Here is a 22,242-nt window from a genome sequence, read left to right as displayed (position 1 = left end):
GAGTCAATAAAGTGGCCCACAATTATGAGAACTCCTGGAAAAACCTGTAAGGAGAAAGCTCCCAAAGCGAGGCAAGCGCCTCCACTGGTTGGGTATACCACAAACAGATGGCGCCACCAGCTTTTTGCTATTTTTAGAATGCATGAGTCGTTTGCCGTCTGCTAAACGAAGTCTTTCTACATTCCCTTTAGGTAGAGAGCTTGAGTCGTTTAGAACCCGTTTAGTGGTAGTTTTGTGGATTTGTGGCACTTGGGTTTAAAGTTAATGAAACACGTTTTAAAGCACACCTAGTTGGTTCGTTCCGTTTCTCAAATGGATCAATTGGAACTAGGTTCATAATTTCAAAAGTAGCCGATTCGGACGGAACTTTTTGGAACGATCGGAACGGTGAAATGTACCCTAGTAGTTTCGAAAAGGTCGAGAAACTCGACCAGGAACACCAAAACTAATTTAGCAACAGGAAACCGACCGGAACCGCCCGGAATCGTTGGAAATCATTGGATCCATTGGAACCGTCGGAATCATCGATATGGTTCGTATTATCAAAATTGTCAAAATCCACCTTTACTATCACTAGTTTGTTGAAATTTATTATTAAGTTAGTTGGCTTGCGATTTGATTTTTTCGATTTCTGTGGAAAATTTGGACACATTACAAATTTCTGAATAAAAATAACTAAAAAATACTGTGTATTAAAAATAAATCTAAAATTTCGATTAGTGTTTGTATTTTGCTTCAAGGGTTAAAATCATCGCGTTCGACACAAACCCATCGCAAAACATCGCGAAACGCCCCGTTTTGACGGCGGTTTGTTTTGGTTCGCTTTTGGCATACATGCCCCTGCGGCGCTGCAGCCATTGGCCGTGTGCTGAAAGTCACGTAATCCACGGTTTGGGAGTTGCAGTTGTTACCTTCGACTCGACTCGGGCCGACACGCGCGATGCATTGGAGTGAGTGAGTCAGAGTGCCGCGAATGCAACCGTCTGCGAAGGGTAAACAATCACCCCCTCCCATCATTCCATCCCAAGGAATCCCGTGCAGCAAGTTTCGTCATACCGCGCGTGCCCTCACTTTCCAGTCCGGTGCTGCGTGTGCGTTGTTCCCTGTGCGCTGCTAGGTTTTTCACGGGCTCACTTTCAAGCGACCAGTCGAACGTGAGCGTTCGTGACCCGCGTTGACCTCCGGCGTTGAGTGTGTCTTGTGATCTGTTTGAACGTGAAAGCAAAAGCGTCGAAAATTGGCCAACGGTTGGCCTAGGTTCGAGAGCAAGAACAAAAAAAAAAAAAGCACCAATTTGGCACAGATTGCCTTTTTGCCTCTTTCTTATCGCACCACGGTTGCAGTTGTTAGCGCTGTTACCATGGCAGCAGCACAAGTGGAGCAGCAGCTTCCGCTACCGTCCGACGCAACAAAGATCGTGAAAGCGAAACCCGCCCGGAAGGTGTTCAAGGGTGCGTCGCGCGTGGTCAACAAAATCCCGGCCAGCCTGCTGAACGATCCGGAGCTGAACGAGGCCATCGCCGCCCTGCCCGCCAACTACAACTTCGAGGTGCACAAAACGATCTGGCGGGTGCGGGAAACGAAGGCGCAGCGGGTGGCACTGCAGATGCCCGAGGGTCTGCTGATGTTCTCGCTCGTGCTGAGCGACATTATCGAGCGGTTCACCGAGGCGGACACCGTCATCATGGGTGACGTCACGTACGGGGCCTGCTGCGTGGACGATTTCACTGCCAAGGCGCTCGGGGCGGACCTGCTGGTGCACTACGGGCACAGCTGCCTGATACCGATCGATCAGACCACCGGCATCAAGGTGCTGTACGTGTTCGTGGACATCAAGATCGACACGCTGCACTTCGTCGAGAGCGTCAAGCGTAACTTTCCCCGCGACCGGCCGCTAGCGTTCGTCAGCACGATCCAGTTCGTGGCGACGCTGCACGCGGCCGCCAAGGAGCTGCGCGAGGCGGCCGGGTACGATGTGCTCATACCGCAGTCCAAGCCGCTCAGCCCGGGCGAGATTTTGGGCTGCACGGCACCACGGCTGCAGGCGGGCGGTGGGACGGAACAATCGTCGGCGGCGGCAGCACTCCGCACCCTCATCTACCTGGGCGATGGGCGGTTCCATCTGGAGGCGGCCATGATTGCCAATCCGGGCCTCGAGGCGTACAAGTACGACCCGTACGAGAAGAAGTTTACCCGCGAGCTGTACGACCACGAGGCGATGCGGCGCAACCGCAAGCGCGCGATCGATGAGGCGCGCGATGCCCGCCGGTTCGGGCTGATACTGGGGACGCTGGGTCGCCAGGGCTCGACCAAGGTGCTGGAGCATCTGGAGCGCCGGCTGAAGCATCACGGCCGGGACGCGGTCATCATACTGCTGTCGGAGATCTTCCCCACCAAGCTGGCCCGCATGGAGCACATTGACGCGTTCGTGCAGGTACGTTTGTAGCGCAAATGGTGGATGTGTGTGTGTGTGTGGATGATGCCTATCGAACCAGGCGAGCTTTGATGGAAGATATCGTGCGAACGAGATGTACGTGCGCTGATAGGGCGCATCTTCAAGAGGGGGTGGGGGTTATAAAATGGTAGAAAAATACGATCTAAATGTTCCAATCTTGTTCCCCCCACGCCAGGTTGCCTGCCCGCGACTGTCCATCGACTGGGGCACTGCCTTCCCGAAGCCGCTGCTCACACCGTACGAGCTGTCCGTCGCGCTCGGCGACGCCGAATGGAACATACCGGAGTGTACGGCGGCGACGGAGGAGAAACCCAAACCAGCGCCCAACCTGGAGGTGGCCTACCCGATGGACTTTTACGCGAACGCGAGCCTCGGCGAATGGACGCCCAACTTCAAGAAGCTTGACATCTGTGAAAACTCGACCGGCGGCTGCTGTGGCCGCTGCAAGGACGAAAAAGACAGGGAGCAAAAGGCGGGAAAGGAGAACGTCTCGCAGCAGCAGCAGCAGAAACAACTGTCGCTTAGTGTGGAAGAGGAGTAGAAGCGGTGTGGGACACGACGGGGCGCGACTACAAGCCTTTCGCGACGCTAACTTAATGCAGCTGCCTATGACAAGAACTATTTGGCTAACAGATATATATACATATGTACTCGTGTATCTAGGACATAACTTAAGGGTTTTTGTAAGTACTAAGCACTAACACGGTGGGTGCGCAAAACTAAAACTGCCACAACGCTCTCCGTACGCAAACACCCTTTGCGTACGAGAGTTTTCGTTAGTGATGGGCACTCGTAGAGTTGATAAGAACGTGTAAATATAAATTACTTATGCTAGCCGTATTTAAAGAATAATTCCACAAGACCTGTTTTCCTACCAGCTTCTTTCGTGCCGAAATTCTGAAATGAATATTGAAGATAATGTTGCTATTGGTAAAATGTTGATCTTCTCGCGGATGTCGTTGTCTATCATCGCGGAAGCAACGGCATCCGTGGCACGATGCTCTATCGGTCTCTCCAATTTTTTGGCTTCACAGATGACATCGACAACAGCGAAGGTGTGTCAGGCGTACACGCGTCTCAAACGCGAAGCAACAATAATTGGATTGAGAATCAATGCAACGAAGACGAAGTACCTGCTTGCCGGAGACTCCGACCATCTGGGAAGCAGTGTATTAGTTGACGGCGACCATCTCGAGGTAGTAAAGGAGTTTTGCTATGTCGGGACGGTCGCGTAGATCGCCTTCCAGTAAGGTGCATGTCTCATGTCCGTAGATCACAACGGGACCTTATTAGAGTCCGGTAGTGCGTCAGTTTGGTTCGCCTGAAGACTTGACCAGATCGCAGTCACGTACGTAGACCCACAGAAGGTGCAATTTATAGCGAGAATGCGCCTTCGAATTTCCAACGATATGTCAGAGCCACATGTGACTTGGGATCCAAGGTATACGAAGGAACTCACCTTCTCCAATGTGTCTAGGGATCTAGGGATAACACCCCAAGATACCATTCCCTGTATCACCATGGATGTTGGGGTGTTATCCCTAGACCCTATTCCTTACATGTACGTTTTCTTTGATGTGTTAATCTGGAGTCCAACCCGCTGAGGTACTGACTAGCGATGGGTAAAGTTGGCAAAAATCTGGAGTCAACTCCGATCCAACTCCGATAAATTCGGAATCGACTCCGGAAGGTAGATCCGCGCTGCAATATCCGGAGTCGTTCGGAATCGTCCGAAAAGGACCGGAATCGTCCGGAGTCGCCCGGAGTCGTCTAGAGTCGTCTAGAATCGTCCGGAGTTGTTTAAAGTCGTTCGAAGTCGTTCACAAAAACACAACGAAAGGAAATGTCTGATCACAAGCACATTAAACCACACGGCTCCTGTTGACTCTGAACGATTCCGAGCGACTCCGAACGACTCTGGACGACTCCGACGACTAGGAACGACTCCAGACGACTCCGCCTCCGGGCAGATCTAGTGGTTCCATTTCGCCGGAGTCGGAATCGGTTTAACAATAGTCGGAGTCGGATCGGAGTCGTGGGTGCGCTCCGTACAGCACATCACTAGTACGGACTTAAGTCCAGCTTACGTTTCCGCGGTCCCCTCAACTCGTACGACTCAATAACATGCCCGTCATGGGTTCAAGCCTTGAATGGACTATCTAGATTATCTAATTTATTGAATAGCATTAAAACAAAAACATCGATCTCAACGGCCACTTCAAACGCCGCCATTCGCCGAGGCGATGATATATATTTTTGTGCTGTCAAAGTGTCACCTTATATGACCAAACGCCACCATGGTAGAGCTCCCACAGTCATTTCCTACAGGCAAAACAGTTCAGTGTTTTCATTGCAAGCAAATAGACGTGCAACTGCGCAGCATTTGTAGTTCTAAAGATACAAATATACTAGTTAAGGATTAATAAGGTGTTTCGTAGTGAAACCAACCAAAAACAGCCGCCATGGGGAAAAAGAAACCGCAGAAGATAGGTAAGTGCCGAGCTTTGGGTGCCTTTTGTCTTTGCCATTATTAAATGTTTCTCGCATCAGTCGAGATTGCATCATCCTTCGTGTTGCACTTTCCCGACACTTTCTCAACTACTGTTCCAAAAAAGGCATTTATTCTATTGCCGCACCCGGCAAGATGCATTCGACGATGTCGATCCATTTCACATTGCTGGAATTGCGTTTTTCGTTGCCCTTGCTACAGCATCAGTGAAAAAGGTACAATAGTGGCAACGTTGCCTTGATGTGTCATTTGTTGCACTTTGCAGGCTAAAGCGATAAGCAAGGGGTTGAGAAAATTTTGTTCCAGCCCATTTTCTGTTTTTTTTTTTTGTTCAAGTGGCTCGCTGACTTTAAGTACCTATTACTCATCATACCCTTACGCCAGTAGTCGGCAAACTTTGTTGCCCAAGGGAGGCAGAATCTATAAACATGTTCGTAAAGTTCCATGTAAATAGTGTAAATTTATGTAGCCAAATGATGCTCTGCCTTACGCTAACGCCTGAGAGTTCTGTTTATGGTTTCTAGAAGGATCTGCGAATTTCTGGAAGCTTTAATCCCTTCACAGTTTTGCCCAAGCAGTGCTCTTTATAGATGAGCGGACTAGTGATGTGCTCTCTGGAGCGCTCCCACGACTCCGATCCGACTCCGACTATTGTTAGTCCGATTCCGGCTCTGGCAGAATGGGAACCACCAGTTGCGCCCGGCGCCCGAGTTAACTGGAGTCGTAGTCGTCACGGTCTGAGTTGACTGGAGTCGTGTGGAGGCGGAGTCATTTGGAGTCGACCGGAATCAGAGTTGGTCGGAGTCAACTGGTACCATCCGATGTAATGTGCTTGTGATCAGGCACTTCATCTTCAGACTTCAGGACTTCAGACGACTCCGGATGACTTCGAACAACTCCGGACGACTCCGACTCCGAACGACTCCGGGAGACTCCGCCCACTCTGGGCGACTCCGGACGGCTCCAGACGATTCCGAGCGACTCCGGATAATGCGATCCGGCGATCCTACCATCCGCAGTCGGTTTTGGAATTATCGAAATCAGATCGGAGTCGACTCCGGAGCTTAGCCAACTTTACCCAACACTAGTGAGTTCTGGTCGGGTCTACACAGCTGTAGATGTGTACTGTGGCTAACACTTTAGTCGCAGCATTGGTAACACGGTAGCCTATGAACTACGGACTAGTGGTTGGAGCTCAAAATCTGACCTACCCGATTCCGATTCCGATACTGGAATCGATTCTGGATCCGAATCCGGCGTAGACTTCGGAGCTGATGCCGGAGTTTACTCCTTTGTCGGCTCCGGTGTCGACTCCGAAATCGGAATCAACTTGGAATTTTCTATTTACTCCGGAACCGGAATCAGGATTTACTACAGAAATGAAATTAGCTCCGGAATGAGAATCAATTCTTTAATTGAAGTAAGAAGTTCCAATATTGCTGTTTGAAGAAATCGTACTCATCGTGCGTTGTTTGTCTTTTCACTCTTTGCGTGTCATTATTGAAGAAGATAAAACCATTTTTCCTACATAGTTCTTGGCGCAGTTGGGCAAACGGTGCCAGGGGCACAACAGCAACAACAGCCACCGCAACAACAACAACAACCACAACCACAACAACAACAGCAGCCTCAACAACGGCCGCAACAGCAGCAGCAGCCACAGCCTCAACAAAGGCCACAGCAGCAGCAACAGCAGCAACCACAGCACCCACAGCAGCAGCAGCAGCAGCAACAAAAGCGCCCACAGCAGCAGCAACAGCAGCAGGGCCATCCACAACAGCAGCAGCAGCAGGGGAATCCGCAGAAAAAGCAAAAGAAGCAGCCGCAATCGGGAGGTCCACAGCAGCATCAGCAGGGACCTTCACAACAACAGCAGCAACATGCGCAAAAACAGCATGAACCGCCGCAGCAGCAACAGCTGCAACCACAGCGCCCACAGCAGCAGCAGCAGCAACAACAACAGCGCCCACAGCAGCAGCAACAGCAGCAGGGCCCCCCACAACAGCAGCAGCAGCAACAACAGCGCCCACAGCAGCAGCAACACAAACCGGCGGCTCCCGCTGCTGCCACCGGTGGTGCCGTGCACCGGGACGCTTCCGTTGCGTCAACCAAATCGTCCAGCTCCGGTGACGGCACGCTGCAGACGATCGAGGAGAACCTGGGCGCAATGCGCATAGCGAAGGAGAAGATTCGCCGAACCGATCTGCGACCGGTGCTGGTGCGGCGCGGGGCGCACGGTAAGCGCGGCAAGCCCGTCTCGGTCGAGGCCAACTTTTTCCGCCTGCTGCTGGACAAGCTGAAGGGTACGGCGTACCACTACGACGTCGCGATCGAACCGGACCGGCCGAAAAAGTTCTACCGGCCCGTGTTTGCGCAGTTCTGCCGGGAAAACTATCCGGGCGCCATGCTGGCGTTCGACGGGCAGAAGAACGCGTACACCACGCGCAAGCTGAGCGACAAGAAGGCGAAGGTGGTGTTCCAGCCGGACGACGGTGGCAAGCAGCGCGAGTACACCGTGCAGGTGAAGGAAGCGGCCCAGCTCGATTTGGGCGTGCTGAAAACGTAAGGATCTTTTTTGTTAGGATGCTTCGCTTTTTATAACTCCGAGAGTTTATTGATTTGATGCTTACAGGTACATGAAATCGAATGAGGAGACAATGGCCAAACCGATGAGTGCCATCCAATGTCTGGATGTGGTGCTACGCAGTGCCTATGAGAATAATCCCAATTTTGTGCGGGTAAGTGTGTGACGTATTTCGTGTGGTAACTGCTGCCTCAAAGATTCATGAATAGTCTTAGCTCTGTAGTTGAGTGATTTTTTATGAATCCTGTAGGTTTTGCATCGAAATTTGTGGTGTTTACACTTGCAAACCTTTACTTACATCAACTACATTTAATGGTTTTTTTTTTTGCTATAAGGGAAATCGGGGCAAAACGGGCATGACTTATTTTTGCATTATTACACAGGCAAAGCAAAGCTAATGAGCACAGCTCTAAAGCATAGGATTTGAGGCTCATATTGCCCGAATTGCATGGTTTGTCGGTACATGTCCGGTTTGTCCCGTTTTGTATTATTTTTTCATTCTTAGTTTAACAGTAAAATCATAGAGTAATGTTAGAACAATTACATTTAGTGGTAAATTAAAAAAAAAAAGAATTGATGCCCCAACATGCAAATATTGCCCTGAAATCTAGTGATGTACTCTCTAGAGCGCACTCACATCCGACACTGACAATTTAGGGACCCTTCACGATTCTATTCAGTTTTTTATGTGGAGTTTGGCAGTTGGAGGCTGAAATTATGTCAACACTCCATACAAAACCACACACAAAAGTAGCCTGTGATTTTCAGTCTAGATTATTCTAGCCTCAAAGCTAGAATTAGATTCGAGTATCTGTTTGAAAAAATGGCAAAACAAGGTCGTGTTCTCCTTAATCCCAAAGTGCATTAAAGAGATCAGGTGGTAGAATCTAGAATCAAAGTGTATGTAGACCAGGTGGTTTCATGGCATGTTTTTTAACCAAATTTTAACGTCAACTGGGACAGGCGCACCTGTATATTATACTCATTTGATAGCTGCTTGAAAACTGCTACATAATGCTAAAAGCTGGAATTTCAGTCTTCGAACTTAAAACGGAAAGGGGTGCATGTTAGCACGATTCCGATTCCGGAAAAATGAGAACCACTAGTTCCGGGGTCGTAGTCGTCCAGAGTCGTCTGGAGTCGTCCAGAGTTGTTCGGAGTCGGATCATCCGGAGTCGTCCGGTGTCGTCCGGAGTCGGCCACAGTAGATCGAAGACAACCGAAGCCGGCCGGTACAATGTGCTTGTGATCAAGCATTTCATGCCATTGTCATTCCATTGGCCGATTCTGGGCGACTTTGGGCGACTCCGACTCTGAACGACTCCGGGCGACGCTAAACGACTCTGGGCGACTTTGGACGACTTCAACCGACTCCGGATGACTCCGACTTTCAATAACTCCGGACGACTCCGGGCGACTTCGAACGACTCTGGGCGACTTCGAACGACTCCGGACGACTCCAACTCGGAAAGACTCTGGGCGACTCCGGACGACTTTGGACGACTCTGGACGACTCTGGACGACTTCGAATGACTCTAAACGACTCTGGACGACTCCGGATGACTCCGACTCTCAATAACTCCGCACGACTCCGGACGACTCCAGGAGACGCCGGACTACTTCAGACGACTCCGAACGATTGCGGACGACTGAAACTCCGAAAGACTCTGGGCGACTCCGGACGACTCCGAACGACTCTGGACGACTCCGGATGATTCCGACTCCCACTAATTCCGGACGACTACGTGTGACTCCGGACGACTTTGGACGACTCTAAACCACTCTGGACGACTTCGAACGGCTCTGAACGACTCTGGACGACTCCGGATGACTCTGACTCCCAATAACTCCGGACGACTCCAGACGACTCCAACAGACTCCGGGTGACTCCGGACGACTTCAGACGACTCTGGACGGCTCCGGACGACTCCGGACGACTCCGGATGACTCCGACTCCCAATAACTCTGGACGACTCCGGGAGGCTTCAGACGACTCCAATTCTGAAAGACTCTGGGCGACTCTGGACGACTTCGGACGACTCTGAACGACTCTGGACGACTCCGGATGACTCCGACTCCCAATAACTCTGGACGACTCCAACTCCGAAAGACTCCAGGCGACTCTGTGCTACTTCGGACGACTTCGGACGACTCCGAACGACTCCGGACGGCTCCAGACGATTCCGAACTGTTGCAGATAATGCTGGGCGAACCTACCTTCCGGAGTCGGATTCGAAATTATCGGAATCGGATCGGAATCGACACCGGATTTTTGTTATTTTTACCCATCACTACTGCAATCCCTTATACTTAATAAAATTTTGTATTATGTGATGCATAATCCAAAACGGGTCAATTACTATCAAACGTCTAATGTTCTAATAACGATTCTTATTCGCTGTTCTATTCTTCTACCCTTCTCCAGTTCAAGCGCGCCGTGTACGCAGTGCCCCGCCAATCCATCGACATCGGTCGGGGTCACGAGCTGTGGTTCGGGCTGTTCCAGTCGGCGCTGCTCGGTTCGCGCCCATACCTAAACGTGGACGTGTCGCACAAAGCGTTCCCGATGGGTGCGCCGGTGCTGAAGGTGATCGGCGACTTCAACCGCGGCCAGGTGGATCAGGTGAGCGGCTGGGTGCAGCAGGAGCTGCACAGCTTCCTCAAGGGCATGGACGTGGTGTACACGAACCCGACCACCAGGATGGCCAAGCGGATGCGCTGCAACGGGCTGCGCGAACCGGCCAGCCAGCAGATGTTCAAGCTGGAGGATGGGACGCGCCTCTCGGTCGCCGACTATTTTGCCCGCAAGCTCAACTTCCGGCTGCGCTACCCGAACCTGCCGGTGCTGCACGTCGGCAGCACCGTGCGGTCGGTGTACGTGCCGGCCGAGCTGTGCGACATACCCGCGGGCCAGGCGCTGAACAAAAACAACCCGGAGGAGTGTACGCGCGACATCATCCGGTACGCGGCGACGAGCGCCCCGGAGCGCAAGCGCAAGATCCTCGACCTGGCGTCCCAGATCCAGTACAACAAGTGCCCGACGCTGATCGACTTCGGCATCACGGTGGGCAACGAGTTCGAGAAGGTGCCGGCCCGCATCATCGACGCACCGCCGATCGAGTACGCGCGGGGCGAGAAGATTCCCCCGCAGCGGGGCGTGTGGCGCGCGGAGGGCAAGAACTTTATCGTACCGAGCACGGAGCTGAGCAAGCGGCCGCTGCGCTGGCGCATCCTCAACCTGGACCCGTACACGAACGAGGCGACGGTGAAGAAGTTTGGCGAGATGCTGCAGTCGCAGGCAATGCGCTGCAACGTGCAGATGGAACCGTTCGATATGGCGAAAACGTACGTGCTGGTGCGCGATATGCGCAACTGTCTGCGCGACATCGGCACGCTGCTGCAGAACATCAAGCGGGAGGAACCGGCGGTCACAATCGTGGTGCTGCCGAGCCGGGGCGATGCGTACGCGAAGGTGAAGCAGAAGGCGGAGCTGGCGAGCGAACGGATCGGGCTGCTGACGCAGTGCGTGAAGGGCATGACGGTGGCCAAGAAGGGCACCGACATGAGCACGCTCAACAACATCATGCTCAAGGTAAGGGCGGCACACGGGCGGCTGTGAACCTGCAGCTGGCCTCACTGAGATTGTTTGCTCTTCTTTACTTTACTGCCTTTCCGCACAGATCAACGCCAAAACGAACGGCACGAACCACTGCATCTCGCAGGTCGCGGTGCCACCGCTCGGACGCGGCAAGGTGATGTACATCGGGGCGGACGTTACGCACCCGCTCAGCGAGAACGAGCCGAGCGTGGTGGGCGTGGCGGCACTGTACGATCTGACCGGCTTCCGGTACAACTGCAGCGTGCGGCTGCAGGGCGCCCGGGACGAGATGATCCGCGACCTGGAGAACATCGTGCAGCGGCAGCTGCTGCTGTACAAGCAGTACAACGGTGCGCTGCCCGAGCGCATCATGTACTACCGGGACGGTGTGTCGGACGGCCAGTTTGCGGAAATACTTACGATCGAGCTGCAGGCACTGCACGCGGCGATTGCGCGCGTCGAGCCGGGCTACAAGCCGGCGGTGACGTTCATCGTGGTGCAGAAGCGCCACCACACGCGCTTCTTCCCGCAGCCCGGCTGCCCGACCGAGGGCAAGAACGGTAACGTACCGCCCGGCACGATCGTGGACAGCGAAATCACGACCCCGGATCGGTACGAGTTCTACCTGGTGAGCCATGCGGCCGTGCAGGGCGTCGCCAAGCCGACCAAGTACGTCGTGCTGTACGACGACTCGAACTGCCATCCGGACAGTCTGCAGGCGCTGACGTACAATCTGTGCCACCTGTTTGCGCGCTGCAACCGGGCGGTATCGTACCCGGCCCCGACCTACTACGCCCATCTGGCCGCCTACCGCGGCCGGGTGTACATTAAGGAGTGAGTATTTTCGAAGGTGTGTGTGTGGTTTGACAGAGGGGTTTGACGATTTTGCTTTCCTTTTTTTCCAGCCGACGGATCAACATGAACGATCTGGAAAATGCTTACCGGGACATTCAAATCATCGACACGGTTAATAATTCCACTCCCATGTTCTTTGTTTAAATGCAATGATTTTTTTTTATGTGAAACCCCATTACCGGGAAAAAGGAGGAGGGAATGCGTACGTGCAGATTAGCGAGGAAGGAAGTACAGTAGGTGACCGCTAACTGAGAGGTAAACAAGCTCCAGTTAACGAACAATGTTCGCTAACTGGAGTGACGTTTCTATGGATTGATTGTTTTGATTGGCGTTGTCTGGAATAAACATACCAAACTTTTTTTTCATTTATGTTGATATAAAGTATAGTAATTCGTGTAATAACAAAAATTAATAGCAAACGTAGGCAAGAGACCCTAAATTTGTTTGAAAAATGCACATTTGCGACAAATTTCTCTTCATGAGATTCCGGATGTTTCATGTTTTGACGTTTAAGTGTTCGTTAACTGAGAGTCACTCCAGTTAGCGAACCTCCAGTTAAAAAGCACTCCAGTTAAAACACATCCAGTTAGCGGTCACCTACTGTAACATTTTCTGCATGTTTGAAGAAAAAAGAATGAAGCTTTATGTGAAGTTTATAGCGCTGTCTCTCTTATGATCGACCAAATTTCTTTTCATGAAGTAGACCTTTTGATTTTTCTTCACTTTTTTCACTACTTTCTAGCGTTATGAAGCTTTACATGTTTAAAACATTCACAATCTCATTTAATCCATTATTACATTTATTACATAAGCTAGCATGTTCAACCCCAATGCGCCCTATTAGTTTGTTTCGTATTGGTGAAATTGCAATGAGAAATGTGATACAGTAGGTGACCGCTAACTGGATGTGTTTTAACTGGAGTGCTTTTTAACTGGAGGTTCGCTAACTGGAGTGATTCTCAGTTAACGAACACTTAAACGTCAAAACATGAAACATCCGGAATCTCATGAAGAGAAATTTGTCGCAAATGTGCATTTTTCACACAAATTTAGGGTCTTTCACCTACGTTTGCTATTAATTTATGTTATTACACGAATTACTATACTTTATATCAACATAAATGAAAAAAAGTTTGGTATGTTTATTCGAGTCCACGCCAATCAAAACAATCAATCCATAGAAACGTCACTCCAGTTAGCGAACATTGTTCGTTAACTGGAGCTTGTTTACCTCTCAGTTAGCGGTCACCTACTGTACATGTTACAATTTATATATCCTACAACTAAATGTTTAATTAACCAGCTATAATAACTTTTATAAAACAGAAAACATTATAAGATCAACGAAAAATATTAAAAAAAAAAAAACAAAAAAAAGGTTGATCATTAATAAAACTAGGGTTAAAGGCTTCGCTTCGGCACTGAAGCGTGTCTATCGGACATAGAGATGGTTACGTTCTTACTCTAAACACATAGACGAGTTTAGGTCCAATCCGAAAAATCTGTATCAGGGTCCGTATAGTTTCCTTTTTTTACAGATATCAAATTATGTTATACCAAGAATCGCTCTTCAGTCTCACGTGAAGAGATCAAACTAGAGACGATGTCGGTGGTCGAAACAAAGCAAAGTTGCTGGGAAAAGTTCCAACAGATTTTCAACTTGGTTGATTACTGAATTTAAATCGGGACATTGGTCTTTTTAAACCCTCAACACTGATTTCTGCAATGCTGCCGTACGTGATCGATTCCAATACGAACCGGTCATCTGTAGAGAGAAAAATTTCACAAGTGTAGTGCTCTCTGGAGCACATCCACGACGATCCGATCCGACTACCAGTATTCCAATAGGAATTACTAGTTTCCGCCCCTGTAGTCGTACGGAATTGTCTGGAACCGTCGAGAGTCGGTGCTCGGAGCTGTCCGAAGTCGGCCGGAATCGCCCCGAATCGTCCGGAGTCTGCCCAAGGTAGACCGGAGTCAACCGGAGCCGTCCGCGGCAATGTGCTTGTGATCAGGGACTTCATTTCGTTGTTTTTTTGTCTTTTTCTTTGCGCGTACACTGCTTATGCAAGCCTTTCCCCAAATGGCCAGCTAATGCTCTATAGCTGATTTGAGGCTGGCTAACAAAAAAATCGTTCCGATATCGTACTATGTGTCTAATTAAGAGATAAGATGGTACTTTGCGGAACTGCGGCGCTTTTTAACAAGCGCTTGATACTCTCTGGAACCTTGCGACTGGTTAGCCTGATGTGTATGGTTCATGATGGAACTTGAAGGCTTGTTAAGAACATGTACCGAACTTTTGGTGTATGTTCTTTACTTTATGCATGACTTTGGTACTATCAATCGCCTCGCGGTTTGTGATCCAGTTTGATTAGTTATTTAAATTAGCAATATTAAGTGAAGCATCACTTTACTGACAATTATTTAAAATTCGGCACATAAACAGAAAATTTGTTGTTGTTAATTTAAAAAAACGTAAAGAAAAATAATCCTCTGCAATGCTGCGTAAAGAAGCTGCTTAGGCGCTATTTAGGAGAACCTACTGGAGAACTTTGATGCTGTTTATCTACTGCAAAAGGTGAATTCAAGCATTTTTGAATGTTTAAGAAATGTTGTAAAGGCCAACTCCGGACGACTCCAGACGACTCCAGGGTGATTCCGGGCGGCTCCAGACGATTCCGAACGATTAATGGATAATGCTGGCACGACCTACCTTCCGGATTCTGTTCCGAAATTGTCGAAGTCGGATCGAATCTTCACTAGTTCAAATGACAATGTATTACAGAACCAAAACGCTCCCAACAAGTAAACATACTACTCGCATGAACGATATTTCGCACTACGTTCAACCGAGCGACATTTGGAGGGTTTTTTGGCCTATTAGCCTCTCAACATCGAATATCTGTGAAGGATAGGAAATGCTAGTACTGGTACAGGAACGATCGTTCTTTTGAACACTTTCAAAGTCTCTAATCATAAATAAAAAGAAGCACATCATTTGAACGATTTCGTGAATCTGAGAAACGACATTGTACGAACCCGATGAGGTTCACTCCAATTGAGCAGCTCGTGCTCAGTTTCCCATCGCTACTATGCACCTTTAAACAGCGCTTATGCAGCTTCCATGTACCAAAATGCACCAAATCGGGGATGTTTTTTTTTGCGTTGTTTCAAACAACCAACACGAGATTTATTTCCGTGTTGCATTTTGTTTCCATTCCATTTTATTTCCAAATAATACATACACATAAACTACCGATATTGTGCAGTTTGCTATCGTCTCTGCTTGGGTAACGTTTTGCAAATTGCTGTCATTGTTTATATATACATCTTGGGCTTCTCTAGGCCCAGCCGAATACACAAACTACAGCAACCTCGCAATTGGCGATGACAGCGAAATTTGGCGCAAAATACTGCTGTTGGTTTTTGGGAGGTTCGGCGTAAAGCACACAACAAGCAATACAGTTTCAATTCGTTGCTTTCGTTTTCGTTTGTGAATAAACAGAAACTAGAAGAAAAAACCGCCTCCCCACGCATGATGGAAACGGTGCGTGAAATCGCAGCATGGACGCCGGAGTACTTGATCGCGAACGAGCCGGCCTGCCTGGAGCGGCTGTCGGCCGACGAGGCGCTCTGGTCCACGATACCCCTGCTCAACTGTACCGAGCTGGCCCACCTGCCGGACGGGTGCTTGGTGCGGTTCCGCGGCATGCTGCAGGACATGCAGGACCCGGAGTGCTACCTGGAGCGGTACGCCGTGCGCAGCAAGTCGGACGGTACGGTCGTGCGGCAGCAGAATGGCAAGTATCGCGACCTGCTGGTGTTTAACGCGGCGTCCGAAACGGTCGACACGGGCTGCACCGGCGACGGCAGCACGTTCGGCGAGCGGCGGTCACTGTTCGTTGTTACCGTGCCGGGCCAGAATCCGTGGGCGGCAGGGTACGAGAAGGAGCAGGAGGCGGCCGGAGTACGCCCCACTGGCTGGAAGCACGGTGAGCAAATGCCAAGTGCGACCGCCAAACGCTCCCACGAGGACGACACGGAGATGGAGGTGGATGGAACGACGACGACAACAACTGTACCGGGCGATTGTAATGGAAACAAAAAACGAACAGCAAGCGATGGTGGTGATGGTACCGCACCGGCGGCTTCCTCCAACGGGACGGCCGTACTGTCCGCCGACTATCTGCTCAACTCGCCCATCGCTAACCGACCCGGCAAGGCGTGCCTGGTGAAGCTGTACAGCAACTACGACGACTGGGCCCTCAACACCGTCCTCGAGGTGGCCGGCTTCCTGTCCGTCGATCCGGCCCTGGACGGTAGCGGGGACAGCACGGGTCTGGACGAGTTCGTGGACGACGTGTCCGAGCATCAGGCAACGCATCCACCGCCGTCGTTGATACCGCGCCTGCACGCCATCAGTGTGCGGAAGCTGCCCCACACGAACCCACTGCTACTGCGGGGACTGCCGAGCAGTGACGCCTGCGCCGAAACAACGTACAAGGACCTGCACAACCTGCTCACCCAGTGCCTGTTCGGGGACGGCGTCGCGGCCGACTATCTGCTCTGCCATCTCGTCTCGTCCGTGTACATCCGGGACGAGGTAGAGTGTAGGGGACAGTTTTGCCTGAACCTCAGCAACATCCCGGCGGAAGTGCTGCCCGGCTACACGCGCTCGCTGTACGAGCTGCTCGAGCTGCTGCTTCCCGCCAGCCACTATCTGCCGATGACGCTCGACAACATGAACACGCTACAGTTTGCGCCCCAGTAGGAAGCTTTTGTCCCTTTTTATTTATTGCAAACAAGAAAGGGAGACTTTAATGCATATTTTGTTTGTAAATTTTTAATTGGAATTTCAGAAAAGACTACAAAACGAACAAGCTCACGAGCGGCATCTTGCAGCTGGCGCCCCACACCCATCTGGTGCTGGACGAGACGCGGCTGGAGGCGGGCAAACTGGAATCCGCAGGCGTCGAGGCGGTCAAGCACGTGGCGCACCTAATTAAGGCCCAGCGGCTCAAGTACGACTTTCAGTTCTATCAGCTCGATTTCAACACCGACGTACCGGTGCTGGTGCTAAGCGAGGGGAAAAGCATGCTGCCGGTAAGGGTCCGAGATTCGACTCAGTTTCAATTTACACAACCTAACCGACTTTTCAACCTGTCCCTTCCCCCGCAACAGAGCAACTGCTACCTGCCGATCGTACCGGACCTGGACGCGATCAAGCTGATCGACGAAACGATTAAAGCCGGCCGGCACTACGTCGCCCCGAAGCTGGACGGTATGCGCCGCTTCCTCACCGGGGCCCGGGTGCGCCCGTTCGACATGAAAACGCTCGACCCGACCGTCGTACAGGACGATTTCGTGCGGATGCGCACCGAGAACAGTGCGGTCACGATGGACGATCTGCACGCGCTGTTCGTGCTAGCGCGCCTGCTCGGCCTGAGCCGCGGGCGGACCGCGCTGCACCGGGACGACTGGGAGCGGGCGAAGGTGCTGGAGGGCGAGCGGCGCAACCGGATGGAGCTGTTTAGCAAGCGGAAAAGTGAGCCGTGAATCATTGGACCGGGGAGGAGTGGATGGGTGCCTTAACTTATTGCTTTTATGGTGTACGCGCGCGCTACGCTCTTTGGTTTTGTGTTTCGTCAATTAGTTTTAAAATATTTTTTTGTAAAAAATGGTATTTTTCTTCTAAAAGGAAAGCAGCATGTCTTTTTTTTTTTTTTGGTCTTCAAACGAGCTTTGGAGAACAATGCTGTTGGATTTGGGATGGAGAAAAGCATCAAAGGTTGTGCTCTACGAACACAAGCAACACACAATAAGGGCCATGTCGTCCCATTTCCGAGGAATTGAATTCGGGCTCTAGTACACGTGCTAGTCGCGAAAGATCTAAGAAAGGTAATTCTAATCGAAAATAGTCAACATTCGAACGTATTGGCCCGTTCAATATAACACAACGTAATGCACGGGTTACATATCTTGAGTGAAATTGGACGTGAAATTGTAGTTTTTTGTTATATTTCATTAAATATTAATTAGTATATAGCGTATCGTACACCAAAAGAAAGGAAATTCAAGTCCCGAACTATTTAGACTATAAAACATATTTTAATAATGAACTAAACCGCTTCGTTCATGATGAAAAAAATAATGGTCAGTAGGTAATCACAAGGCAACGCGTTCAAATCATTGTTTCAATGTGTTATAGTCTAAATAGTTTGGAAAATTTCCTTTCTTTTGGTATACGATTAGCCAAGCCATATTTTGATTAATATTTAATGAAATATAACAACAAAACAGAAACTGAACATTTCACGTTCATTTTCACTCGATATGTAACCTGGGCTTACAGGGTTTTCAAAGACACTTTCAAATGTGCTCATAATTATTCACAGCATTCAAGATGTTTTTCAACAGCTATCAAATGATGTATTTGCTTCAAAATGAAATTTCAGTTTGTACACATGATTTTCAACACATCACAAAGAACTGTCAAACATAATCCAGCGTGAGTCGTGTTGAAAATCATGCTGAAAAAATTAGAAATTATTGTTATGGAAATTAAATATCAGATTGATGTAGATTACAGGGTTTTAAAAGTCAGTTTCGAATGTAAACATTGTTCTTCACCGCATCCAAAATTTTTTTCAACAGCTGTCAATCAAATTGTGTATTTGTTTCAACATGAAATTTCAGTTTCAACACATGATTTTCAACACATAATAAGGAACTGTCAAACTCAATCCAGCTTGAGTCGTGTTGAAATTCATGCTGAAGAAATTAAAAATTATTATGATGGAAATGAAATGTCAGCTGGATGTGGAACAACATTTTGCATGCGGTGAATAACAACAATGTTTACATTTGAAAGTGACTTGGAAACCCCTGTAAGGCTCATTACATTAGCATATTAGTCCGTATATTAGCAAAAACTTAATTTCAACTATTTGGATAACTTTAAACCTTCAAATGCAAACCTTCCTTTATCAAATTTCTTCGACAAACTCATTTTTATTCTTATTACTCGTATAAATCGTTATTATGGTATAGAGCAGAGAAATTAACATAATACAAAAGAAACGGAAAAACGAAAAATGCCAGCTGATAATTTTATACACGCTCACACACACATATATAGGTGTGGGAAAACTGTAATTTGCACCTTCTTCTTGTTGGCTCTCACACTATGCTGCTGACTATTGCTCGAACCAATACAACAACCCGATGATCAACAGCTTCAGCCACCTCCCGTTAAGGCGTCTATCCAGGTGTGTTTCAGGCTACCGAATATTCTATATGTATCCTTGTCCCTTTCACAACAAGAAAAAATCTTTCTGCTTGGAGTATTTCAGAAGAACGAGACGATGGAAGGAGCGGCTTTCTCCGAGTCAAAGGGGAAGATTAAATTGCAGTAAATTCACATTCCGTATTGTGTTGGCTAATAGTTAGCTTTAAGCTAAGATTTGTTTTTTTTATACGAACGAATTTTCAACCTCAATTAAGCGGCTTATTAACACATATGCAAAGGTGCCTTTACTGGTGTAGAGAGAGAGAGAGTTAGATAGGGAAAGGGTAACAATTCTATTTGGATGTTTGTCATTAATGTGTATATTTATGGTTTTGTTTTATCAGCCCAATCAGTGCAAAGGGAGGAGAGGGGAGGGTCCTAGGTTTATACAAAAAATAAAATAAAAATAAGGAAACGGAAACCCAAAACAGCATATGGTGATGGAAAACCCGAAAAAAAAGAACTAAAACCAGAGAGTGTATCACACCCACAGAGCGGGTCGCGCGCGTGGTCCCCCTAGCAGTCGAGGAAGTTGGCGGCCATCAGGAGCTCGAGCGCAATCTCCGGTGCGATTGGGAACTCGGGTATTTCCGTCGAGCTGTTTGTGTAGCGCACCTTGTACGTGAAGTACATGCAGACCTTTTCGAGCACGTGTGAGCTACAGGGAGAGAGAGAAAAAGTCGAAAGAAAATGATGAGTACTATTTTTTTTTTAATTTGCCCTTTTCCTATTGCATTGCAGCAAATGTTTGTGGGTTTAAGGGGTTCAAAGAAATAGATGCCTTTTTTCCTCAGTTTTTCAATCCAACTCAAATTCTAAGCAGTTTCAATCGTACGATAAATCACAATCCTCTCGCTAAAGAGCCACATTAACCCATTTTTTTTTACAGATGTTACTACTCTACGTCGATGCCGCCGGGAATCGTTCACTTTCTGGTCTTGTACAACACAAGTACCAGACAAGTACTAGCGACTTGGGAGGGTTGAGATTAGTATTGGACTACATGAATCTTTTGTTGAGATTTATTCATATGAATCTTCAGCGATGAGTGATTCGAATCTCGAATCGACTCTTCAATAATTCATGAATCTAAAAAAAAAAACTCATGTATCTCCAAGGATACGTGAATCCCAAAAGATCAATGAATCTTCAAGGGTTTATGAATCTCGAAAGATTAATGAATCCATTTAAATCCACACATCTCTAGGGATGCATGAATCCTTTAGATGTATGATTTTCAAAATATTGAGTTTGCGCGATCCCACCTAACATGCCCGTCGTGGGTTCAAGCCTCGCATGGACCGTCTCTCCGTAGCAAAAATAACTATATAACTTCCCAAGAAGTCTCAAAAATATGCATAGGCTAGCATGACCACGTAGGTTGATACGCCAATAAGAATAATAATAAGAAGCTCATTTATGAATCCCTTGAGAATCTTTCGAGATTCATGAATCTTATGAAATTCATTCAGATTCATGAATCTGAATCATATTTACCCACCCCATTCACTAGTTGCGATAGGGATGTTTTTGTCTTATAAATTGATTTAAGGACACGATTCTAGTTGTGTAGATCGCGTACTAATAACAACAACTACAATGACGAAATTTAATGAATAGACTTTGCTCCTATCAGCATGCTTTTACACACCGTTCACTGAGTCATGCTTTGACTCAGCTGTGCTGTGGCGTGTTTTACATGCTGCCTTTGTCGCTCTTCGCTTTGATAACAAACGTTTTGCTTTTCCTTCCACTCACTTATTATCGTGATAGTGAAGGTGCAAGACACGAAGGTGATTCTAATCGCCTCCCAATGTCTAGTGCTGGTCTCTCACGGAGGGCTCAACACGTTTCTTCCAATCTTTCCCCATGGCGCCAGCCGACACGACTGTGGCGAAGGGTTCAAAGGTTGCCCGCTGTACGCGTCATTTAACCGAGCACGCTTTATCAGCGAAAATCCTCACACGTTGTTATAAGGCTTTCCACGCTCGGGGGAAAGAGGAGGGAAGAGGGGAAGGTAGCACTAAAAATTACATAATAGAAATAAGTAGAAGTAGGGGGAACTGGGGCACGCTTACGGTATTTCTCTAAAGTTGACCTCGTTCGCCTCATTCTCGGCAAACTGGCCCGGGCCGGAAAGCATCGCCTTGATCGTGCCGGAGGTAAGGGCGTGCTCGCGCTTCACGATAAACTCGTGCCCGTCGGACGAGATCAGCTTCACGTACATCGCGTCCGGTCCTTCGCATCCGCCATAGATCCGCTCGGTTCCGGTGCGTTCCTCCATGTTGTTGCTGTTATGGCGCGGTGTGTGAGTGCCGACTCGCTGATATCGCACGGAAAGAGGGCCAAGGGGTGCTGCTGTGGAGGGGAAAATGGAAAGACAGAAAATAAAAGTTTGCACAATAATCCTCGAAAAGGGTACACATCACACGCACAGGACATGATCACCGGATGATGACTATACAGTTTTGTACCGTGTGTTTGTGTTTGTGTGTGTCTCTGTGTGTGCGTATTGTTCTGTATGCTGCACCGCTCTACCAGACGACAGCGGTGTCTGATGCCATCCCCATATACGAAAGGGCAACAAACTATCTCGCTGCTGCTGCTTTTCATCATACAGTGCAGTCCACAGGAAAATCTTCTACTTACCTGTTACAATACAGCGGAAGCGGCAATCGGGAAGCAGTAAGGCGAAACGCAAAATGACCCCTAAGACGTCCCGCAAACAACGCACGGACGGGAGTGCTGGAGTTTAATAAGCACCCGTTTCGATTTGCACACACAGGTAAATGCAGGCACAGGAAAAATGAACCGGAATCAACATACGGTAGCGAGAGTGTGTGGGGGATGAGAAGGGGAGAAGCTCTGCGGCGACGGGGGCCCTTCGAGCTGTCAAAGTGTTGTTTTGGTTTGACCAAGGTGTATGGATATTAGGAGGTGAAGTGCTTCA

General features: G+C 48.9%; 4 protein-coding genes across 7 annotated transcripts; 3 read left to right on the top strand and 1 right to left on the bottom strand.

Moving 5' to 3' along the window:
* Positions 1 to 798: 798 nt before the first annotated feature.
* On the top strand, positions 799 to 3,307 carry LOC120958012 (2-(3-amino-3-carboxypropyl)histidine synthase subunit 1). Its single transcript, XM_040380535.2, has 2 exons — positions 799 to 2,434; positions 2,631 to 3,307. The coding sequence occupies exons 1-2, from the start codon at positions 1,361 to 1,363 to the stop codon at positions 2,994 to 2,996; spliced, it is 1,440 nt and encodes a 479-aa protein (XP_040236469.2). The 5' UTR covers positions 799 to 1,360; the 3' UTR covers positions 2,997 to 3,307.
* Positions 3,308 to 4,783: 1,476 nt separating this feature from the next.
* Positions 4,784 to 13,441, top strand: LOC120956358 (protein argonaute-2). Its single transcript, XM_040377758.2, has 6 exons — positions 4,784 to 4,945; positions 6,497 to 7,526; positions 7,597 to 7,702; positions 9,974 to 11,140; positions 11,229 to 11,980; positions 12,052 to 13,441. Exons 1-6 carry the CDS (start codon positions 4,918 to 4,920, stop codon positions 12,143 to 12,145), a joined length of 3,177 nt encoding a protein of 1,058 aa, XP_040233692.2. The 5' UTR covers positions 4,784 to 4,917; the 3' UTR covers positions 12,146 to 13,441.
* A 1,942-nt stretch (positions 13,442 to 15,383) lies between these two features.
* LOC120958939 (mini-chromosome maintenance complex-binding protein) lies at positions 15,384 to 17,706 on the top strand. The gene is made up of 3 exons (XM_040382027.2): positions 15,384 to 16,771; positions 16,864 to 17,107; positions 17,186 to 17,706. The coding sequence occupies exons 1-3, from the start codon at positions 15,540 to 15,542 to the stop codon at positions 17,558 to 17,560; spliced, it is 1,851 nt and encodes a 616-aa protein (XP_040237961.2). The 5' UTR covers positions 15,384 to 15,539; the 3' UTR covers positions 17,561 to 17,706.
* Positions 17,707 to 18,982: 1,276 nt separating this feature from the next.
* LOC120958083 (elongin-C) lies at positions 18,983 to 22,153 on the bottom strand. 4 transcript variants are annotated; one of them, XM_040380643.2, is made up of 3 exons: positions 21,942 to 22,153; positions 21,371 to 21,647; positions 18,983 to 19,950 (listed from the first exon to the last, which is right to left on the bottom strand). In XM_040380643.2, the coding sequence occupies exons 2-3, from the start codon at positions 21,574 to 21,576 to the stop codon at positions 19,809 to 19,811; spliced, it is 348 nt and encodes a 115-aa protein (XP_040236577.1). In that variant the 5' UTR covers positions 21,577 to 21,647; positions 21,942 to 22,153; the 3' UTR covers positions 18,983 to 19,808. The 4 variants fall into 4 exon arrangements, with proteins under 4 accessions (XP_040236577.1, XP_040236576.1, XP_040236578.1 ...); XM_040380642.2 differs by having other exon boundaries at positions 21,371 to 21,650; positions 21,942 to 22,150; XM_040380644.2 differs by lacking the exon at positions 21,942 to 22,153 and adding an exon at positions 21,767 to 21,848 and having other exon boundaries at positions 21,371 to 21,650.
* Between the last annotated feature and the right edge of the window lie 89 nt (positions 22,154 to 22,242).

Source organism: Anopheles coluzzii, chromosome 3 (genome assembly GCF_943734685.1).
Source record: "Anopheles coluzzii chromosome 3, AcolN3, whole genome shotgun sequence".
In the NCBI taxonomy this organism is placed as follows: Eukaryota; Metazoa; Arthropoda; class Insecta; order Diptera; family Culicidae; genus Anopheles; species Anopheles coluzzii.
The sequence above is the reverse complement of the archived record's forward strand: the minus strand, read 5'-3'. Positions and strand labels throughout refer to the sequence as shown.